General features: G+C 36.1%; 1 protein-coding gene and 1 pseudogene across 6 annotated transcripts in view; one reads left to right on the top strand and one right to left on the bottom strand.

The window, feature by feature from the left end:
• OSBPL9 (oxysterol binding protein like 9) overlaps positions 1-23,551 on the top strand; it is a 186,576-nt gene that overhangs the window by 153,234 nt on the left and 9,791 nt on the right. For all 6 annotated transcript variants that reach the window (XM_047872192.1, XM_047872191.1, XM_047872193.1 and 3 more), the window contains 6 exons: positions 3,077-3,167; positions 6,679-6,783; positions 12,100-12,259; positions 17,887-17,999; positions 18,122-18,240; positions 22,847-22,932. In XM_047872192.1, coding sequence (XP_047728148.1) covers positions 3,077-3,167; positions 6,679-6,783; positions 12,100-12,259; positions 17,887-17,999; positions 18,122-18,240; positions 22,847-22,932 — 674 coding nt within the window. The remainder of the gene's footprint in view (positions 1-3,076; positions 3,168-6,678; positions 6,784-12,099; positions 12,260-17,886; positions 18,000-18,121; positions 18,241-22,846; positions 22,933-23,551) is intronic.
• Positions 3,643-5,313, bottom strand: LOC125173270 (T-complex protein 1 subunit zeta-like; annotated as a pseudogene).

Below are 23,551 nucleotides of genomic sequence, written 5' to 3'. Positions count from 1 at the left end.
TGAAGATTTATAGTTGGAGCCACCCTATTTTTATGATAAATGAGTGACTTCTGTTTAGACTGTGCTTCTAAAGCAGGAGGCAGCCTCTTTTTTTTGTTTTGAGACTTTACAAATGCCAGCTTGTCTGAGATCTGGAAACTCTTCAAAATCTTCAAAACCGTCTCATGATTATACTTGAAAGGATAAGCGTGTTAACTTTATATTTGTTTTAAAATGAAAAAAGTTAAAAAATCTGTGTTGTTTGCATGTTTCTTACGGCAGAGATAAGAGAAGCATTTTTAAAATATGAATTAAAGGCATTGGAATTTTTATCTCTCTTCACAGTGTGAGTTCAGAGTTCGAGGCATGGTGATTTAATACGAATATGTCATATAAATACAATGTAATGTAGTATCTCTTCCCGAGATATCACTTAAGATTGTAAGCCTCATAGAAAATGACTATTTATGTTGTTATTATTAGTTATTTTTTTTTATTATGTTAAAAAAAGTTGGCTGAGTTTTATAAAGCATACCCAAAATGTTTGGTCATTTACAATTAAAAACATCTAGAAAATTTATACTTAAAGAAAATCTAAACCTGTAGAAAACAAACATATCTGAATCATTTGATCAAGGACTATAACATTTTTCCCTAAGTGTTTTTATTTTTAAAAGATAAAGGAAATGTTCATGGTTTAGATCTTGGACCCATACAGCTAGAACCTGGCCTTCCTACTCACTAACTGTGACCTTAGTAGGCATGTTATTCAACCTTTGAACCTTAGTTTTCTCATGTATAAAGAAAAGTGGCTAGATCTACCTCAAAACATTGTTGTAAGGTACTGAATGAGCACAGAATCAATAAATGTTCACTATACATATATACATTTATATATAATTTATAACATTGCGTGAATTCTATAAATGTTATAACAGATTAGAGCTGAGGATTATTGTTTGTTTGCACTTCTAAAGCTCTGCTTTAGAATTTCTATAATTTCTATAGAATTAGAGTTTCTGTAATTTTCTATAACAACAAGCAACAAAAGATATGTGGTACCTTTAATATCCATGCAAAAAAAAGTCTAAAAGTATCTTCTTTGGTTGACTAGCCTAATCTTTAGAACATTTCACCTGGAAAACAGATTACATTCAAAAGATAGAATTCTGCTGGTCCTTTTTCCCAAAGTTACTTCTTAGTTGCTTCAGTAATTTTTCTTATATAAAAGATGAGGATAATAAGGAGGTGACATATTCTCCTTCCCATGGATCACAGTATTAATGGCAAGATTTTGACTTTAAACCACTTGGAGTTCTTTGGAGAAAACCACTGGGTAAAAATGGAATTTATTCTAAGAACAGCTCCAGGACTTGTTGAGACACTTGTTATTATGTCCTGGTCCAGTATCTGAAAATAGAATCACAAAGTAATAAGCAGAAAGCCCCTATAGAACGTATAATCCAGCCATTTCTTCATTTTACAGACTGGGAAGGTGTGGACCACAGCAGATAAGAGACTTGCCAAATTCTTGGTAGAGGAAAGATTCTAAGGAATTAAAATTCTTAGTCTGTTTCTCTGCTTTTCCCAGTGCTTCAAAACCTTCTGTACTTCATTTTAGTGGGGTTTTATTATTAATGACTGTTTTCAGGGTCTCTTCTCTAAGTGTCCTTTATTTTTCCGTTAGAATATTTATGTTAGGTAAGCTATTGTAGTGACAAGCTTCAGAATTCTTATGTTCAAATCAGTTGATTTAAGAGATCTGACTTAATGCTTTTAAAATTTATGCAGAGAGGTAGTTTAAGAAAAAAATTTTTTGAACTTAGACATTAAATGAGAATGCGATAAAAACTGTCCCATTATCTCAGTTATTGCTAGGGGCTTCTAAATTTTTATGAATACTGTTGGAGCTCATTCATCAGTAAAGTATTTCTCTTCTGATTCTATTTTGATATTTTCTGTTATAAGCCCTAATATACATTTAAAATTTAGTTTTCTAGATCAAGGAAAGCTAAAGAACTGAAAATTTTATTTCTTGGGTTTTATCTGATGTGGTATTCTAAATGAGAGATCAAATTTAACTCTGACAAAGGCCTTATTTTAATACCACCCACCTCCTCCAAATAAAAAAGCATCAGTAAACTATGGAGTCTGGTTTTTAAAATACCATCCTGCTGGCAGAATAATTTCTTGGCTTGAAATTAGAAACACCTAGACTTTTTTTTCCCTCTAAAATTATAACTACGTTTATTTTTTTCTTCTAATCTTCAAAAAGGAAGGCTTTTTCCCTGCATCCCCCAACTAGAATATACATCTCTTTGCTTTTAATGACTGTAAAATTAGATGCTTATACTGTGTGTACACAGTATTAGAAGGTGGCAATAGTATGAGATGGAAAGATAAAATCCTAGTGGTACAAATAAATTTGCAAGTCGTAGTTTTTATATATATATATATATATATATGTGTGTGTGTGTGTGTGTGTGTATAACTATATATACATATAACTATATACGTAACTATATATATAGTTATATATATATAGTTACGTATATAGTTATATATATATTTATATGTATATAACTATACATATAGTTATATAGTTACATAGTTATATATATTTATATATATAATTATACATAGTTATAGTTCTTATTTATATAGTGTTTATTAATATAGTTTAGTGTTTATTAATACCAAAGCAAGAGAGAGTTTCTCTATCTTTGATAGAGAAGCAGTATTTGTGGTGAACTGAGAATTAAGTGAGAAGCACTGAAATGAATTGAGAAGTTATTGCTGTAGCTTCCTGAAATTTTCCCACACCTTTTTACAACTCTATGCAAGTTTTTCCATTTTAGCTTTACCTATCTATATGACAGAGACTGTCATTTTCCTTCCTTACTACATTTTTGGTTTTTTAGGAAATTCTTCTGTTTTGTAAAAGTGTTTCATTTCTTCCTTGCATTTTGATCAGTGTATCTGTATAGCTACCCTCAGGACTTTGCTGTCAGAAATGTGGGCATTTCATACATTTGGGAGGGTCAGCACTGGGAAAGCATTTAATTAAAAATAACTGTACTGTGTTTCTTTATCTCAGAGTACTATTAATCCTGTGGATGCAATATATCAACCTAGTCCCTTGGAACCTGTGATCAACACAATGCCTACTCAGACTGTCTTACCTCCAGGTATGATATTTGGAAAGACATTTCACAGATTCATTGATTAGAAAAAACTTAATTTGTACGACTGTCATGGTAATCTTGAAGGGCTCATTTTTGGTTTTTTGGTAAGTAAAAGGAATCAAAGAAATGGTATAACAGAAAATGAAATAGAAAAAGATATATTTTGGTATTGGGCTTTTTTTTTTTTTTGCTTTTCAAGGAACATTTAATAACAAGGTAGGTAACATACTTGTCTAACATGGTACCTTTAGATCATGGAAGCTAAAGCAAAACATCCTGTTCATTGGGTGAAAACAGCCTGCTTAATGGTGTACACTGCAGTGAAATTTAAATAAATACTGTAATAATAATTTCAGAACTTCAAAATTTGAGTGTCAGTGTTCTCTTTTTCGTATGGGAAAGGAAAATGCTTTTGAAAATCATTTGAAGCTTGGATGAAAATTCCATAGCTACATTCTTAGGATCACTCTGTAGTCTTCATGATACAAATGACACAAGGGAAGCTTCAATTCAACCTTTTAGAGAAGACATTCCAGCTCGCATGATCTCATCAGCCAGGAGAATGTTGGTGGCAATCACAGTGCAGGAGTGAAGAAGCTGTTTCTTTACACAATAGTTATCCCATATGCCTACTTCAGCAGCTACCACTGGCTCACCTGTGTTCAAGTCCACACCTACAAGTTGACCTGATTCTGAATGTTCTGCTTGAACTTTAACTAGTGTTTCTTGAAGGTCAAAACCAGAATTCTGAGCAAGAACCTTGGGAATAATGAGCAATACATCAGCAAATGCTTGCACTCCAAGCTGGGCCCTGCCCTTTACACTGGGTGTATATTTAATCAAGGCTTCTGCCATTGCCACTTCCACTGCACCAGCACCTGGAACTACACAGCCATCATCAATAGCATTTTTAACAGCCCTCAAGCCATCTCTTATTGCATGAGTGAGTGCTTATTTGGTCCTTTGACCAATAATATGACAGAGCGAGGGTTGTTAACATTTCTCAATAAAGGTGAATTTCTCTTCTCCCAATGTATATTCATAGACAAGTCCTGCATGTCCCAAACAATCAGGATTTAGGTCATCAAAAGAATTTAGAGCTACTCCACCACAAGCAAGAGTCAGCCTTTCCATATTTCTCCTTTTAGCTCTCCGCAGAGTTACTATGCCTTCTTTTGCAAGAGCATCTAAGGAAAAGGGGTCAATTCCCTTTTGATTAATAACCACGAATCCTTTATCTGAATCACCACAGACTTTCTTTTTCAGCTCTATTATTTTTGTAACTCTATCTTCAGTGAATTTTCTTTCAGCTTTTACAAGCTTCTCTCTCTCTTCTGCACTCTTGTAAAAAAAAGCCTGAATTCACTTCTGTTTTTTCATATTCTGATGACGCATTGCACGTGAGGATGTATGAATCTTCTACTCTTTTTTTTTTTTTTCCATATCAGGATGCCGCACCCCATGGTCTAAAACAAGACCTCTGATTAAGCTTCTGTCAGTTACAGATTTATGTTTTATCTCCATAATCTGAACCATGAAGAGGTCAATAGGTTCATCTTGTTTTTTTAATGGCCAAAATGGAATCCACCACAGCCTCTGTTAAGACATCAGCAAGTTCAGCATGCACTTTAGTACGTAGAGATGTTCTGGCCACATCTATAAGTGTTTCTCTGTCCATTTCTTTGCTTACTTTGACTTGTTCCAAAAACTGAAGTGCCTTTTCCTTTGCAGCTTCAAATCCTTCTGTTATTATTCTGGGATGAAGACCTTCAGAAATGTAGAGATCCGCCTGTTTCAGTAGTTCTCCAATGATTAGGACATTGGAAGTGGTACCATCACCAGTTATGTCATCCTGGGCTGTTGCTACTTTGGCTATGAAGGAGGCTGTTGGGTGTTGAATTTGCATTTCATGAAGCAGCACATTGCCATCTTTAGTAAGCTTGATGTCTTCAGCACCAGAAACAAGCATCTTCATGGTGCCTTTAGGCCCCAAGTTGGTCCTCAGCACATCCTGCAGTCCCCGGGCCGCGCTGATGTTGACCGCCAGCGCCGCCTGGGCTCCGGCTACCTCGGCCTTGGGGTTCAGGGTCTTAACAGCCGCCATAGCTAACCACCACAGGAAGAGGAGGAGACCCAGCGTGCGGAGTGCCTAAAGCCGGCTCATTGTGGCCTGGAGGCGCTACCCGCGTCTTCTCAGTATTGGGCTTTTAAAAATGTTTCTTTTATTTTTGAGAGAGAGGGAGGGCACAGGCAGGGGAGGGGCAGAGAGAGAGAAGGAGATGCAGAATCTGAAACAGGCTTCAGGCTGTGAACTGTCAGCCCAGAACTCGACACAGGGCTCAAACCCACAAACTGAGATCATGACTGACCCAGAGTTGGACACTTAACTGACTGAGCCACCCAGGCACCCCAATATTGGGCTTTTTTAATACAGTGAAAGGGCTTTCAAAGAAAGAAGAAAAACATGATTACTAAGACTTGAGTTAGCTGGTGGGACAGAATCCTATGACTCAGGATTCATGCTACCAAAGAAAGCTTACTATACCTTGATATATACTTGAAGGTAATCCAGGAACTTTCTATTTGGGGGTATTCTTTATAGCTATGAAGAATACAAATGGTTTCTTCTTCATGGTGGATTCTATGGTAATAGAAGGGAAGAGTGAAATTTGTGATGCCTACTGATTATATAGACATGAATTTTTAAGTATAGAGTAAAAAAGAGTAATTTTTTTTTTGAACTGGCAAAAGAAGGCTTAGGGGCAACACCCAATGTATACCAATTCCTCCTGTTACCTTTTGTGGCATCCAACACTTTTGTGTTTTCAATGATTCAGTTAAGTCAGAAATTACAATGAAAAAAAAATCCCTTTAAAAATACTTCCAAGTATGTGAAATCCTTTTGTGAATTTTTTTTAATGTTTATTTTTTTTTTATTTTTGAGAGAGAGTGGGCACATGAGCAGGGAGGGGCAGAAAGAGGAGAGGGGAGAGAACCCCAAGCAGGCTCCATGCTTATTAGCACAGAGCCTGATGCAGGGCTCAAACTCACAAACTGTGAGATCATGACCTGAACCAAAATCAAGAGCCAAACGCTTAACTGAGCCACCCAGGCACCCCTGTGAATTTGACTCCTTAAGAGAATGAGTTTAAGTATCTTGTGGGGCTGAAGAGGAAGTACTGTGCCCCATTTTTAAATGATTTTATGTGGTTTGATGCTTAGAAAGACCTTATCATTAGAAGCATTTGCTAGTTTTACAGAGCATTTTTACTGAGGTATTGGCCTACCTTGACTAGTCTCTTGATATCTTGCCTAATGTCTTAGTACTGAGTAGCCTATCCTCATTGAGTTTAAAGGGGATTGAAGGTCATGAAGGAGTAGCATAGAATTTGACTTAATAGAAGACAGTTTCATAAATTCCTGATCTTTATGATTTTGAATTGCACACAGTTGCAGCTAACAGAGTTGTATTTGGCTTTTTCTCTAACTTATTTTATATGTTTAAATCTTCTAGAACCTGCTCAGTTGTGTAAGTCAGAGCAGCGTCCATCTTCCCTACCAGTTGGACCTGTATTAGCTACCTTGGGACATCATCAGACTCCAACACCAAATAGTACAGGTACAGATTTGTGTAACTTTCTTTTTTTTTAATGTTTATTTTTTGGAGTGTGCAAGTGGGGGAGGGTCAGAGAGAGGGGGACAGATGATCCAAAACAGGCTCTGCACTGACATCAGTAAGCCCGATGTGCGGCTCAAACTGACGAACCAAAAGATCATGACCTGAGCCGAAGTCAGAGACTCAACTGACTAAACCACCCAGGTGCCCCTGTATAATTTCTTTAATTCTCATAAAGCCCCATGAACATTTAAGATGTGTTTGATTGCTGATGGGAAAGAGAATGAAGAAATGTGTATTTGTATTGGAGCTATCCTAATTTTACCGTTACAGTTCTGTACATGAAGTAGTTAACTTTGTGATAGAGCTAGAAGCTTTAGTAATAATTGTATTTTACATAAAATATTCCAGGATTTTGTTTGTTAACCTTAAGAAAAGATTTATTTTGGAGCACCAGGGTGGCTCAGTTGGTTAAGCTTCTGATTCTTGATTTCCACTCAGGTCATGATCTCACAGTGAGTTCAAGCCCCGCATTGGGCTCTGTGCTGACAGTGTGGTGCCTGCTTGGGATTCTCTCTCCCTTTCTCTCTGACCTTCCCCTGCTCGCACATACTCTCTCTCTCTCTGTCTCTCTCAAGATAAATAAACTTTTTTTTTTAAAAGATTTATTCTGAAGATCTGTATTGGCTTTTTAAAAAATTTGCTCAAGTCAGATTTGTATACTTTATTATTGTAAAGAAATCAGTACGAAAATATAGAGAACAAAAGCTAAAAGTCCTCTTTATTCTTCCCTCTGTCATTTGCATGTATTTACACGTAATGCATGCATATATGTACACATATACCTGTATATGCCTTTATTTATTTATTTATTTATTTATTTATTTATTTATTTATTCATTTATTTATTTATTTATTTTTTAGTTAAACTATTGTTTTACAATTTTTGAGTATAGTTGACAATGTTACATTAGTTTCAGGTGTGCAACTTAGTGATTTGACAGGCTTAAACATTATGCTGTGTTTCCCCAAGTGTAGCTACCACCTGTCCTGTTATAGCACTATTACAATAGCATTGACTGTATTTCTAATGCTGTGCCTTTTATTCCTGTGGCTTATTAATTCCATAACTGGAAGTCTGTATTTCCCTCTCCACCCATTTTGCTTACCCACTCCCTTCCTGTGTGGCAACCATCAGTTTGTTCTCTGTATTTATAGGTCTGATCCTGCTTTTTGTTTGTTTATTCATTTGTGTTCTTTCTTTCTTTGTTTCTTTCTTTAAGATTGTGGCCACTTATGAATGGAGTCATGTGGTATTTGTCTTCCTTAGTTAGACTTGTTTCACTTAGCATAATACCCTCTAGGTTCATCCATGTTGTCTCAAATGGCAGTGTCATCCCTTTTATGTCTGTGTAATATTACTCTGTGTGTGTGTGTGTGTGTGTGTGTGTGTGTATCACATTTTCTTTCTTTATTCACCTAATAATGGACACTTAGGTTGCTTTCATATCTTGGCTATTGAAAATAATGCTGCAGTGGGCATGAGAGTGCATGTATCTTTTTGAATTAGTGTTACCATTTTCAACACTTGTTATTTCTTGTCATTTTGACTTTAGCCATTCTGTCTGGTATAAGGTGATATTGTGGCCTTTCATTTGCATTTCAGTTATTTGTGATGTTGAGCATCTTTTTTGCCTGTTGGCTATCTGTATGTCTTCTTTGGAAAAATGTTTATTCAGGTCCTCTGCCCCTTTTTAAATCCAATTATTTGGGGTTTGGTGTTGAGTTGTGTAAGTTCTTTATATATTTTGGATATTAACCCCTTATCGGATAGGTCATTTGCAAATATCTTCTCCCATTCAGCAGGTTGTCTTTTTGTTTTGTCAAAAGTTTCCTTTGCTATGCAAAACTTTCTATTTTTAGGGGTGCCTGAGTGGCTTAGTGTCAGACTCTTGATTTCAGCTCAGATATTGATCTCTCAGGGTTGTGAGTTCAAGCCCCACATTGGACTCCATGCTGGGCATGAAGCCTACTTAAAAAACAACAACAACAACAACAACTTTTTATTTTGATGTAGTCCCAATAGTTTATTTTTGCTTTTGTCTCCCTTGCCTCAGGAGACATCTAGAAAAATGTGCTACAGCCAATATCAGAGAAATTACTTGCCAGTGTTTTCTTCTAGGATTTTTATGATTTCAAGTCTCACATTTAGGTTTTTAATCCATTTTTTAGTCTTTTTTTATGTACAGTGTTAGAACATGGTACCGTTTCATTCTTTTACATGCAGCTGTCCAGTTTTCCCACCACCATGTATTGAAAAGACTGTCTTTTCCTCATTGTATATTCTTGCCTCTCTTCCTTTGTCTTTGTCATGGATTAATTGACCGTATAATGGACTTATTTCTGGGATCTCTGTTCTGTTCCACTCATCTGTCTGTCTATTTTGTGCTAGTAACATACTGTTTTGATTACTGCAGCTTTGTAGTACATTTTGAAATCTGGTATTGTAATACCTCTACTTTGTTCTTCTTTCTCAGGACTTGCTTTGGCTATTCAGGGTCTTCTGTGGTTCCATACAGAGTTTAGTATTATTTGCTTTAGTTTTGTGAAAATATTTTGTATATTCTTATTGCTGTTTTTGTTTTAACCTGAATTGAGATCATGCATTTCTGTGACTTTCTCTTTTCATTTAACAGAGAACACTTAAACAACCTTCTATGTTCATACAGTTAGATACATACAATGTTCTTTTTATGGCTGCCTGACCACATATTGTTTTTCCACTGATGGACATTTAGGTTGTTTCCAGTATTTTCCTATCTATAAGCAGTAGTACTTCAGTGAATATCCTTGTGCAGCCACTTTTGGTACATACGTTTTTTTTTTTTTTAAGGAAGATTTATCATTCTTTCACATATTTGTCATCTCACAGGCAAAAAAGGGTACTTCATTTTAATTTGCATTCTCTTTATTTAGACTTATGGTCATTATTCTTTCTGTAATTTACAGAGTTGCTGTCAGTGTTAGTATTAAATTTAGTTCTTATTTTGAAACTGATTAGTTGTATATTGAGGTGCTTGTTGAACCAAACTCAAAGGAGAACTAAGTGCTTTTGTCCCTATTATAACTTGAGGAAGTAGAAGATAAGCCCCTGTTTGTTGCTCCACAGATTTCTTTCCTGGGCAGAACTTTTCCTTGGTAATAATGAAAAATTACCTTGTGACTTTAGTCCATTTTGAAATTTGAATTAGTAAAGATGCTGATGCTGTTACTTTGTTCTTTAATATTTAATAGCATGAGCAGCTCTCTCCTGAATTTTGAAAGAAAGAAAGCAAAACTAACTCCTCTTATTTGAAGCTCTTGGGAAAATGCTGATAAGCAATTTGAGTAATGAGGTTGAAATGTTTGCCCAACTTTTTTCTGTATTTCATTACTTTTATCTTCCTTTTTTGTTCGTTTTAAAAACAGTACCTGTGTTTTCTTGTGTTTTTATAAGAAAGGATACTCTGGTTTCTCTTTAGGTCATATAAATCTTTTGCCTTTTACTAAAAAAAGGATTATGTCAGAGTTTTGAAACAGCCAAAATAGGTTTATTTGAAGATATGTAAAATTCGTTACAAACTTTAAAAAAGTAAGCACTCTTCCTATGTACATTCACTTTAGCATAATTACTTAATAAATAATAATTTAGGATACATTGTTTCAGATGATATTTTTAAAATATAGCATTTTAGAGTAGGTAGATTTAAAGAAATTTTGGAAATTAAATTAACATATGATTTATATCCTGTTTGATTTTTCAACCTAATTTCTTCATCTTCTCCACCTAAGTCTTTCCCCAATACAAAAAAGAAATAAGGTAATAACAACTGAGAAAAGAAATAATATTGTTTGTTCTCATAAGGAAAACTCCGTTCTTTTGTTTGCATTTCCCAAATTCATTTTCTTCTTTGGACACGTTTTCAATTGTGTGATCATCTGGAGTGTTTGCATGTTACTTAATCATTTTTGATTCCTGGGTGGGTTGATTGTTTTTCCTATTTTAGTAAAAGAAAGTCTCTTTCCCATCTTATTGCTGCTATTGCAGGGGGCAGAGAGGAAGAACTTAAAGTTATTTGCTAAGATGAACTATTTTTGGAATCTACAATAAGATTACCTTTTTGGGGTTCCAAACTCTTTGTTATGTTCTTAAAAATATCTTGGGGTGCCTGGGTGGCTCAGTCGGTTAAGCGTCCGACTTCGGCTCAGGTCATGATCTCGCGGTCCGTGAGTTCGAGCCCCGCGTCGGGCTCTGTGCTAACAGCTTGGAGCCTGGAGCCTGCTTCGGATTCTGTCTCTCCCTCTCTCTCTGACCCTCCCCCCCGTTCATGCTCTGTCTCTCTCTGTCTCAAAAATAAATAAACGTTAAAAAAAAAAAATTAAAAAAAAATCTTTGTGAACATGGCAACTAAATGTAGCAGATGAATTTGCTTTTTAATCTGTAGCAGTTTAGCATACATTGCCTGAAAGCCTTTAGATGCTCTGTAAACGCTTGTTAAATTAATATCTCAGTAGTCCTCCATTATTTGATACTTTTATTGTTTTACTTTGTTACTTAGACAATCCAGTGATCACAGAGATTAAATAGTAGTAGTCTTCTTTCTGTGGATCTCTGTTAACTTCCATTTCCTTAGACTGTTTAGGAATAGAAAAATGTTCCTCCTAGTCCTTTCCTTTTCCACATTCTTCTCACAGTAGACCTCTGTTTTTCTCTGCCCCCGAGTCCCAGGCACCTGATTTTTGACCTGGGTAGGAAAGAAGTAAGGAGTTTGGATGGTGAGTGCTGGGGCTTTGTGCGGCACTTGTGTGTTTTCATGTGACTGCCAAAGCAGTGACTGATGTGAATATGATATTCTGGATAGCATTTTAACATTCATGTGGTCTTTAGTATTCTTTCCATATGCGTTCTCATTGTCTCACTGCTGCACTTTTTAAATACCTGGATCTGCAGTATAAAGTAGGAGCCCTGGCTTGTATCTTTTGTGGGACTTCTGACCCCAGAACTCACACACTGAGATTATAATCAAAAGAGCTCCCTAATTATAAATAATTATGGAGTGGGAACATAGCAATTTTTCGTTTAAAAGGCTGTGTCCCCTTCTATAATATGATTTGCCTTTGTCTAATTTAAATAGTGATTTTCTTTAAAAATAATGTAGGGACTTCTACCAACTTAACTTTTTCTTGATTTTAGGAAAGTCTGCTTTGACTCCATCTCCCTAATTTTTCCCCCCCTGTTACCAGCATTGTCTTCCAATTTAAAATGTTTTAATTTCCTAGGCAGTGGGCACTCACCACCTAGTAGCAGTTTGACTTCTCCAAGCCATGTCAACTTGTCTCCAAATACTGTCCCCGAGTTCTCTTATTCTAGCAGCGAAGATGAATTCTATGATGCTGATGAATTTCATCAAAGTGGCTCATCCCCAAAGCGCTTAATAGAGTAAGTAAATGAACTATGTGTTTAAGTGACTCTTTTGATTTTAAAAATTAATTTGATTTTGAGACTGCTGTTAATGATGGACTCCCTTACAAGTTATTAGACTGGTGTTGACATACTCCCTTATAAGCTCATTTTTGGTTATTGAGCAAAGCCATTTCTGTGAGAATGTTGATTTTACTTTTGATTTAATTCAAATGGAAAAAAAAAAAAACACATCAGCTCAAGTAATATGCCAGTATTGTTCATTAAACTCTAGGCATTATTTCTATAGCACCTATGTTCTCTAGAACATTAGGAGAGAGTTAAAGGAGAGTGAGAAAGCTAGCAAGTATTATACCAATAAGAGGTTACTGTTACTTGTTTTGTATTAGAGTGGAGATATTAAATACCTATAAGCCAGGCACTATACAAGTGGAGGGAATGATCTAGGGGTTAAAAAAGACCTAGTTCCTGCCTTCAGGGAACTTAGAGTTTGTTGGGAGATCAAACAGATAGTTATAATCCAGTGGGATACATGCTATGGTAAGAATAATCAAAGGCCATGGGAGCCTTTTGAAGTCCTTAGAAGTAAGGGAAGGATTCACAGAGGTGGCAGGGGGCGTGATTCTAGGTAAGAATGGGAGTGAGTAGGAAGAAGGGATGTGGCGGTGATGAAGGGGAAATAGAAATATTTTCATGGAGGTAGAACCCTATTAAGGCAGGCCAATAGCTACACAAAGGGAGGGGAGTTGAGTTTCTTGGCGGAAACTATAAATTGTTGAGTGTGACTGGAGCATAAGTTGTCTTAAAAAAGGATACAGAAATGGTTGACAAGGGCCAGGTCATTTAAGACTCCTTTAGCCTTGGGTGCCTGGGTGACCCCATTGATTGATGGTTGAGCGTCCAACTCTTGATTTTTGATTCAGGTCATGATCCCACGGTGGTGGGGTTGAGCCCACATCGGGATCTGCACTTAGCGTGGAGCCTGCTTAAGATTCTCCCTCCCCCTCTGCACCTCTTCCCCACTTGAGCACTCTTTCAGAAAAAAAAATAAATAAAAGGCAAAAAAAAAGACTCCTTTAGCCTTTTATAAATTTTGAACATTTTCTCACAAAAAAATAGCCGTTACTGGTCAGGTCTGCATTTTAGAAAAATAGATTTGCCTAGATTGTTTATAGAATTGAATGAAGTGGGGCTGCATTACAGGTAGGAAGATCAGCCTAAACCAGGTAGTAAGTTGAGAAATGTTGATAGCTTTAGCTAAGGTACTAGCATGGAAATGAGGGAAACATGTGTATTCCAGAGACATTAAGCAGGCAGATTTTAATAGATATTAATGATAGAGTTTCCCTCATTAGAAAATATTTGTCCTTTTTTATACTATTGAAAAAGCTAGTTAGGTATGTTCCATTGCACAGACAAGGCTTTTTAGGTGTAAAGTCATTTATCTGATAGCTGATAAGCAAAATATGCCCTATTGGCATATAGGTTGCTATTGTTAAGACTTTGGATTCTGGAATCTCAGAAAGAAATAGGTTCTAAATCTGTTTTGCTTTTAAGGTGTGTAGTCTTGGTCAAGTTATTTACCTGTGTAATCCTCAGTTACCTCATTTGTAAAATGAGGTTAATAATAGTTTCAACTTCAAGGTGTCATTGTGAACATTTAAATGAGAATAGTGTCAGTCAAGTGCTTAATAAAGTATCTGGCATGTAATAAGCACTCAAATATATAGAAAAAAATTAATATTTATTTGCTTTAATGTTACTTATGTTTATTGTAGATATAGTTGGCTTAGTTGTTGGGTATTGTTTCTGATTCTGCTTTTTCAGGACTTGGTACTATTGTTAGAGCTTGGCATTTGCTTTGTAGAAAGTACAAATTTGGAAATAATTATATGTGAATCTGTAAGCCCAGTACCATCAGCCAGTCCTTAAGCCTCAAACTTTGTTTCCTTTTAATAAATACTGTGTAGGACTCTAGTTTTCTTTTTTTTATTTTATTTTATTGAAATCTTTTTTTTTTTTTTATGCTTATTTTTGAGAGAGAGAGAGAGAGAGAGACAAAACATGAGCCAGGGAAGGGCTCAGGGAGCACAGAATCTGAAGCAGGCTCCAGGCTCTGTGCTCTCAGCACAGAACCCAACGCAGGGCTTGAACTCATGAACCAGGAGATCATAACCTGAGCCAAAATCAGACACTTAACCGGCTGAGCCACCCAGGCACCCCAGGACTCTACTTTTCTCAAGTGTACACATGAACTGAAAAATACAGTATTCGTATATAATTTCATCATAACTGCTCAAAATCTCAAAACTTTTAAGGAAAATGATTATTGGTTCAGGAAGTTTTATGTCTTAGTGGATCAGATTCAGCTTTTTAATGTGGGAAAAGTGAAATCTCTGTGATATAAGTAAACACATACAGTTAAGACATGAGACTAAAGGAAAAGAGGTTTGAACCCACAGCTCAAGGCCAGGTTAGCAGAAAGACTTGGTTTAGTATCTTTTTTTAGTGTTGTATGTGGAGAAATAAACTATTGAGAAACCATTATAAGCAGTTTGCCAGTAGGGATTTCACTTTAATTTTAAAATTGGTTTTTTTATGATAGTGGAGGAAAATTCCAAAGTAAACTGATTTGTGATGTTTTTAAGTAAGTTTCCTTTAAACAGAATTAAGGACAATCTTACATCAAAAATTTGGTATTACTTTAAACAAAGTACAGTTGAATATCAAAATGGACTCTTCTATTCTCTAGAAGCATATAACTGTATTCAGTTAGTTTGTAGTATGTGGTTAACTTCCTTTTAACAATACTGATAGTCTCCGGCTATCAGTTTCAAGGGGTTCTCCTGAAATTTTTATGAGGTAGGAAATTTTAAAATACTTAACTGTTGTACCTGTAATGGGCATATTTAGAAAATCACCTGTAGGGTCATAGGCTTTTCTTTTTTCTTCTTCTTATAAGCTTCTGTGCTCTCCTGGTACCCATTGCATGACAAATACACAGTTTATGAACCTCCCATTTGAAAGGATCCAGAGTTAAATTCTGTGTCCTGCTAGCCCACTGGGTTCCTTTTCTCCCTCAATTTTATGCTCTCCTTATATGCCCTAATGTGGATTCCCAAACTGGTAGGCCTACAGATGTTTTATTTGGCCAGCAAAGTGTTTGTTGACTTTTTTTTTTTTTTTTTTTTTTTTTGGAGGGGTGGGGTGTGTTGTTTTTTAAATGGGGCTTTAAATCCCTGCAAATTGAGTGTGTTGGCCCCAGGTTTATATTGCCTTGTAACCTAGCCCTGTCCATGTATTTATGTTCTCTGCCTGACCTTGGTAGGCATTGAGTGTGTGACACTTGCTGGTCATCAGCTACTACTATTTGTTTTCTAACTCAGGTCTAAACAGTTTTTCTGTCTCTCACTGAAGGAAGAGAACTTAAAAGCTTAAGTCTTCTCACTGTTCACTTTCTGAAGAACTGTAGTAATGATAGTTACTGTGTGAACTCTGTTTTCGAGCAGTATGGTTGTACACAGTTATAAACTAGATTAAAGTGCATGTTGGAAAGAACTTGTGCTAGGAGCCAGATGTGCATTTGAAACAGCTCCACTGCTTACCAGCTGTGTGACCCCAGGTCAGTCACTGAACCTCTGGGCTGAGCATCCATGCATGATGAGAATAATCCTGTCTACTTTGTAGGATTGTTATGGAGGTTCGATTGTTATGGAGATAAACACAGCATTTGGCAGATGCCTAGGTACTCAGGAAGACTTTGGATTCTGTTACTATAATGCAATTCAGTACTTTACATTATTTGCTTTAGTTTATGATATTATCATTAGATATTTATACAAGTTAGCCTGTTGCAGATAAACGTTTCCTGTATGCATATGATTTTTGTCAATATTGCTGTTATTTTTTAACTGTATTCTTTAAATTCTTTGTCCTGATTGAAGTAAATTATGAAATGGATAAATTAGAATTTATACCATTTAAAAAAATTTGAGCTTTATTGAGCATTTCATTTGGCCCAGACATGGTTTCTAACCTGAGTAAGAAAGAAAAGCCCAGCATAAATCTGACCTTTGGAATTGCACCTAAAATAAAGTACGTGTTTTAAAGAATTCGGGGTTTTTTTGATCAATTGATTTAAAAGATTGACTCTATTTTAATGATGTATCAAAGAGCCACAAAACATTTTGAAGATAATTTTCATGCAGCTCCTTTATTTAATGATAATTTGATTTCTCTTACCTAGGTCTTTTACTCATATTTTCCATTGGCTCTCAAAACTGGTGAGGTAGACATTAGTTACAGTACCTTGTGATGTATACTACTAAATTATCAAAGAAGCAATATTTAGTTACCTAAGGATTTTTGAAAAGTAGATCAAAAGGAGGTAAGTAACCAGGACAAACTATGTCTAAATTAGAATATACATTGTTCTAATACTCTAATATTAGATTGTTCTAATATTCTAATGTTCTAATATAGGCAGAGTACATAGGATTTTTAGGGTAGTGAAACTATTCTCTACAGCACTACAGTTATGAATACTTATCATCATCCATTTGTCAAAATTCATAGAAAGTACATCACCAGGAGTGAACCCTAATGTAAACGGTGGATTTTGAGTCAGAGAATGATGTGCCAGTGTAGGTTTATAAGTTGTTCCAAGTGTATCACTCTGGTGTGGGATGTTGGTAGTATGGGAGGGAGGTTGTGCATGTGTGGGCAAAGGGGCACATGGGAATTCTGTACTTTCTGCTCAGTTTTGCTGTGAAGAACTGCTTCTGAAAACTAGAAAGCTTATTATTAAATTAAAAAAAAAATTGAAGGTAAGTAATTAGGGCAAACTATGTTTAAATTAGAATATATAATATGTTTTGCACCCATAAATGTGTAACAAGACTGATTATGTGTGTACTATTTTATAAATAGTATCTGCAGTGTAAAAATTTTGGTTTTCTTTTTATATTTAATAAGTAAACTGTAGGCCCTGATTATTTTATTAATATACAACTAATCCTGGGTAAGTTGTAATCACAGGTGTAACAGTATAATAGAGGAAGCTTTCCTTAGACCCTGTTAACCAGCTCATAATTCCAGTTACCATAAATTTACTTGTAAAAAATAATATGCTTTTTTATTTTTTAATTTCAAATACAGTTTTTAAGGGACTGGGAAGAGTGTTATGTACTAGCGTGGGCTTTTATCAGAGGATCTCAAAAATATAGACAAAGCATCTTTCTGAGACTAAGTAATACACTTGCAAGTTTTGAGGTTCTGAAAATTGTTGCAGAGAATTATAGGTAACTTTATGCAAAGTAACACAATAAGAAAGTGAACTCTAGTTTTAAACTTAGATGCAGAGGCAAAAATCTTACTAATTTTTGATGACTTTTCAGCATGGCTTGGTTGACCACACACTATGCAAAAAGTACAAGATAAGAAACCTAGTCGTCACACTTTACAGTCATGAGGGTGACATAGAAAGAGTTGGAAAGTGTGTGTGTATGACCAGCTAACTGTAAGTCTAGCTTATTTCTGTCACCTATCTGCCTCTATTGGTTTTAGGTAGCTTTATAGGTTAATGTCTTACTATGATTCTAAATTGCTTTCTTAAAAGCTTATGGATGTGATTACTGTTTTTTTAGTTCCTCTGGATCTGCCTCAGTCTTGACACACAGCAGCTCAGGAAATAGTCTCAAGCGCCCTGATACCACAGAGTCACTTAATTCTTCCATGTCCAATGGAACAAGTGATGCTGGTAAGTAGCCTTGGAGGATTTAACTTTTTCTTAAAACTGTTTGAAAGAAAGATTTGTAACACTGGTAGCATCACAGATTGGCCCAGTTTAACACTGGTCTAAGCAGATCTGTTTTGTTTTAGACCTCTTTGATTCACATGATGATAGAGATGATGAAGGGGAGGCAGGGTCCGTGGAAGAGCACAAGAGCGTTATCATGCATCTCTTGTCACAGGTTAGGCTTGGAATGGATCTTACTAAGGTAAGAATCAAATTTGGCGTTTGCTAGAAGTCTTAATGTGTATGCGTGGATTCTCGTGATTGTACAGCGAGTGTGCCTGCAAATGTAGCATAATGACATAACTTCTGTTTATACTTTTGTGGTTTAATATCTACATAGATGAGTAAACTGAGAAGTTTTATAAATGGATAAAATATGTAAAGCTAGAATTCATAGAGATAGTATATGTGAATTGTATGAATTAAGATTTGGTTTTTACTGGGGGCAAACAAGGAATAGTGTTGGGCTTGATGAGTTATTTGGATAAAACCTAAAGTAGTGTGGTGTGCACAGAATCAAATGAGCAGAGTTCTGAAATTGGGGTTAGAGGACCCTTGTTTACATCCTGCCTCTGCTATTACGAAACCATGTGTTTGCACAGGTCCCCTCCTCTGTGATCTTTACATTTCTCGTGCAAGATGAACATACAGTGGCCACTTCACAGGGTTGTTGTTAAGGATTGGAACAGGTAGTAAATGGGAAATTGTATGACATATTGAACCATACACTTACTATGGTCTGCATTTTAATTTGAATTTAAACTTGGTGCTCTAAACAGAAATGCCCTGTTGATTTAGGAGACTAGCATGTGGGTGCCTTTTGTATATCCCTGCCACTGTGCTGGAAGCCATATTCTTTTTTTTTTTTTTTTTAACATTTTTTTAAAATGTTTATTTTGAGGGAGAGAGCGCATGAGTAGGGGATGGGCAGAGAGAGAGGGAGGGACAGAATCCCAAAGAGGCTCTGCACTGCCAGCGTGGAGCCCAACGTGGAGCTCAAACTCACTAACCGTGAGATCATGACCTGAGCCAAAACCAAGAGTCAGACACTTAACCAACTGAGGCACCCAGGTGCCCCTGGAAACCTTATTCTTGCACTTCATTCTCATCACAGCTCTGCAAAGGTGTTACTGTTAACATTTTATAGATGAGGAAACTAAAATCCACAGAGGCTGAGTAGTTTGGCTGAGTCCTATTAAGTGGCAGAACTAAGATTCTAATCTGGTCTGTGACTTGAAAATCTGCAGTCTTTCTACTACTGCCTTTTGTCCTAAAGACTTGAGCTCTAGTAGTTTTCATATTGGTTAGATTATTATTTTACCTAGCTTTAGAAAGTTAATAAAATTTAGGACTCTCACTTTTGTTAAGACCAAATCAGCTCCAGGGCTATATATAGTCTTCATCAGCAGTCAGCTTCATTTTGGTTTTGGATTTAGAGGGTTATTGAGGAAAAAACTAATCCTTAATACTTTCCAAGTAAGTGTCCATAATAAAACCTTTTACCTTAAATCTAAATGAGAACAGAAACACAAGGATAGCATTAATTTGTGGAAATCAGCATATTTGTCAGGTGTGAGAATATTTTCAGGTAAGAGAATATTTGCAGAAGTTTGTCCCAGAACTTTTTTGGTGATCATTAGATTGCATAATTGCTGGGACAGAATTGTCACTTCAAATTTGCGAGTTATAGTGTAATTTTAGATGTTGACATCTAAATATTTCTTTTCTGTATTTTCCACCTTGGTCTGTCTTGGTCTTCAGTAATGGATGACTAACCAGAAGATATCTTGAACAATATGAGATTTATTATCTCATATAATGAGAAGGCTACAAGTAGCATAGTTCTGGGATTAATTCAGTCAGTTGTGTCTGAGAAAGAACCTAGGTTCCTTCTGTTCCTCCATCCTTAGCATGTTGACTTTCACACTCAGGCTTGTCTCTTTGTAATTGCAAAATGGCTGTCCCACTTCCAGTCATCACATCCTTAGGCAAATAATGTCAAGAGCCAGAAAAATAATTGCTTTTCCTGGATTTGTTATTGTTATTAGGGAAGGGCATTCTTCTGTAGTGGCCCCTCAGACTTCCAACTGAATCTTATTGGCCAGAGTGATGCTTGTGTCCACACCTAAACCAGTACCTAGCAAGGGAGGTTAAATGATAGGTACAGATTTATCCACATTCACCCCTTGAGATCTGGGAGGACCCTGTGACTTTCATGAATCTAGATTCTCATGAATCTTGAGCTGAATCAGAATTCTCTTACTAAGGATGAAGCAGGGCTGTGCATAGGCAACCAAAAGTGTCTGCCACAATCAAGTTTGTAATACTTGCCTCACATAATTTCCTCTGCCAGTTAATCTACATTTGGTCCACAGTTACTATAAGCTTGTTATATTATCAAAGATGTGATAATAATTGTTAATTTTTTACCAAGTATGTTAATAATGAGTTATTTTAGTTATTGGCACAAACAAATGGCTGTGATTACCAACAGATTCTGAAATCTTGATGCCTTTATGCATTCCAAAATATTACAGTAATGCCTTAAATTTTTATCATTCTATTTTTAAATGTATCTTCTCACTTCAGATACTTTCTAAAAAAGAGTTCTTTCCTAAGTACTTTGTAGTGTTCAGAAATACTACAAAGTCACATCCCATTTACCTCACTTGATCTTCCAAACAGTCCTAAGGTAGAAGCAGGGCATGTAATTATCCTCCTCTTATACAAACTTACGGAAGTTGAGTTAATTTTCCAGGGCCTCCTCATACCTAAGGGGTGGCAAAATAAGTACTTGAACCCAGGTCTAAGACAACCTAGCCCTGTTCCAGTGACTTGACATAATGGCATGTATCAGTATATTGCTAAAAACATTGAAGAAGAGCTGTTGAGTGAGAGTTATCAAGAAAATTTAAGTAGGGAGAAAAAAATCTTTTCTTTTTTCTTTTATTACATGTAAATTGGGGTTTGGCCATTTCTTCTTTTTGAATTACCTGTTCAGTACTTTTGTCCATTTTTCTCCGAGCAGTAGTAATCTTTTTCTTGTTGGTTTGTCAGAGTTACTTATATATTAAAAGTATTTACCCCTGTTTTGTTCTTTAACATTCTTAATTAGCAGTTTGTAATTTGTTTTTCAAGAGTGGTAGGAAGTTGGTTGTACGAAGTCAGTACATAAGCTTACCTACCAGTCTAACCATCTTTAGATTATGAGCATATATGGGAAAGAAACATACATAGGAGAATGTTTACTTAACTGTAAACTCTTGGGGCATCTGGGTGGCTTTGTCGGTTAAGTGTCCCAACTTCAGCTCAGGTCATGATTCACAGTTCCTGAGTTCAAGCCCTTCATCAGGTTTTGTGCTGACAGTGAGGTACCTGCCTGGGATTTGCTCTCCCTCTCTCAAACAAACTTTAAAATGTAAACTCTGGAGTCTGATAACAAAGATTCTAAATGTTAGAACCATAGTGTTGTTTCTAAACTGTGTTCCATCATTCTCGTATTCTTAATATACCCAACCACACTGGTCCACTGGTCAATCCCTGTCACACACTATTTCCTGTCTCCATGTCTTCCCCCTTTCCCCCCCCCACCCCCCCGCCCATGACCATGTCTTGTTTTTCTGTTTTCTCCTCTATTACAGTCTTATTCTTTTCTAAGGCTTTTCTGTAGTGCTACCTCAGTGAGTCATTTCCCAGCTCTGCCCTCATTCTGGTTGCCTAACAGAACATGATCTTTCCTTCTCCTAAACTTCCAGGACACTTTGAACATCTCTTGTATGATATTATTCTCTCAAACTTACCTTTGCCTTTTCTACAGGATTTTAACACAGAATCTTGAATGTAGTTCACATGCAGTAATTACTAAATTTAAGGGAATTTTTGCTTACTGTGGTGCTCTATAATGAATACTGTAATTTGATAGACATATCAAAAACTGTTCTTCCATTCCCTAATTCTTCTCCTTTTAATTGGTTGTTCCTAATATTCCTCATTCCTTCTTCCCATATTCCAGTTTCCTATTTACTTTCTCCTCTGCCATATTCCCAGCCCCTCAGCGTTTCTTCATGGGCTCAGTCCCCGGTAGAAAGAGTTCATTGATTCCCATCCTTATTCTCTTCTTTGTTTATTCCTTTAATGCTCATTTAAAGATTTCTTACTGTGTAATAGTAGCCATGAATGCAAGTGTAAGTAAGTGTGGTCCTTGCATTCTAGGAGATCATTTATTTGAGGAGACAGGTTTGTAAGTATATCCGTTACCTAATACAACTAACAATAACAGAGAAGCAGCATTATTAGAAAGTGCACAGAGCCCTCAATGTCAGACTCAGTTTTGAATTCCACAGCAGTACGGAGCAATGTGAAAATTTCTTACTCTCTTTGAGTTTCATTTTTCTTGACTGTAAAATAGGGGTATTAGTTTTTTCATAACAGGATTGTTGTACAATTTAATAACATAAAGTATATGTAGTGCCCCAGCAGGTAGAAAGCATCAGAGAGTTGGTGCTGAGAGTTTGTCATCGTTATACTGATTTGGGAGCAATAGGGAGGTTGCACAGAGGAAGTGACGTCTGAACATTGAAAATCTGTTCTTCATTTCCCATCTGCCGGGCAGGTTAATGAGCATTTCTGAATCAGAATAGTTTGGAAAGTAGGTATCAGAAGCATGCTGGGCAGTACGTGGTGGGTATTACCATGATTGGAATGAGATTTTTTTGGTTTTGGGTTAAAAAATTTTTTTAATCAATACAGTAGTCTGTTTATCTGTAGTGGAATTTGATCCTCAAGGGTCAAATGTGTATGTTTTTCAGGTAGTTCTTCCAACATTCATTCTTGAAAGAAGATCTCTGTTAGAAATGTATGCAGACTTTTTTGCACATCCGGACCTGTTTGTGAGGTATTTGCCTGAACACTGTAGTTTCCAATTTTTAAGATGTTACTTGGTAGCTTTGTGTTTGTACAGGATAGGTGGATTCCTTTTATCCTTTTTACCTTTCAGACATTTCTGGGGAAAGCCATTAAATACTTTGTTTTATTAGATACCTGTCTGTTTGCTTAGGTTATATGGTGGTGATGTTGTTAGGCAACCAAGTTAGATGCTAAAAAATCTTGAGAGGCAATGTTTATAGAGCCAAGGCTATGAGCTTATTTGATCCAGGGATTGGTAATCACTGTTTATACTATATCCTGACGAAATTCAGTTAATTGAGTTCAGCAAACCATTCTAAAGCACCTCTTATTTGCCAGGACTTTGTTATGATCTGGAGAAAGAAAAAGTCACAATGTCTGCCCTTGAGGAGCTTACAGTCTAGTGTCCAGATTACAGACCGACTCATTTTTTAAATATTGCAATATTAGATATATGTACAAAGGGGAAAGTATTCTAAAGTTGACATTGATTTACAAGGAGATGAGTTCACATTGTTTTTCAGTGGCAGCAGGAAATTTTTCTTTATGGCAGGATGTTCTAATCCATCTTCTCTGACTACATTCTTTGGCCTTGGACTGTGGTTTAC

The sequence above is a fragment of the Prionailurus viverrinus genome, chromosome C1 (assembly GCF_022837055.1).
Source record: "Prionailurus viverrinus isolate Anna chromosome C1, UM_Priviv_1.0, whole genome shotgun sequence".
NCBI lineage: Eukaryota > Metazoa > Chordata > Mammalia > Carnivora > Felidae > Prionailurus > Prionailurus viverrinus.
The sequence above is the reverse complement of the archived record's forward strand: the minus strand, read 5'-3'. Positions and strand labels throughout refer to the sequence as shown.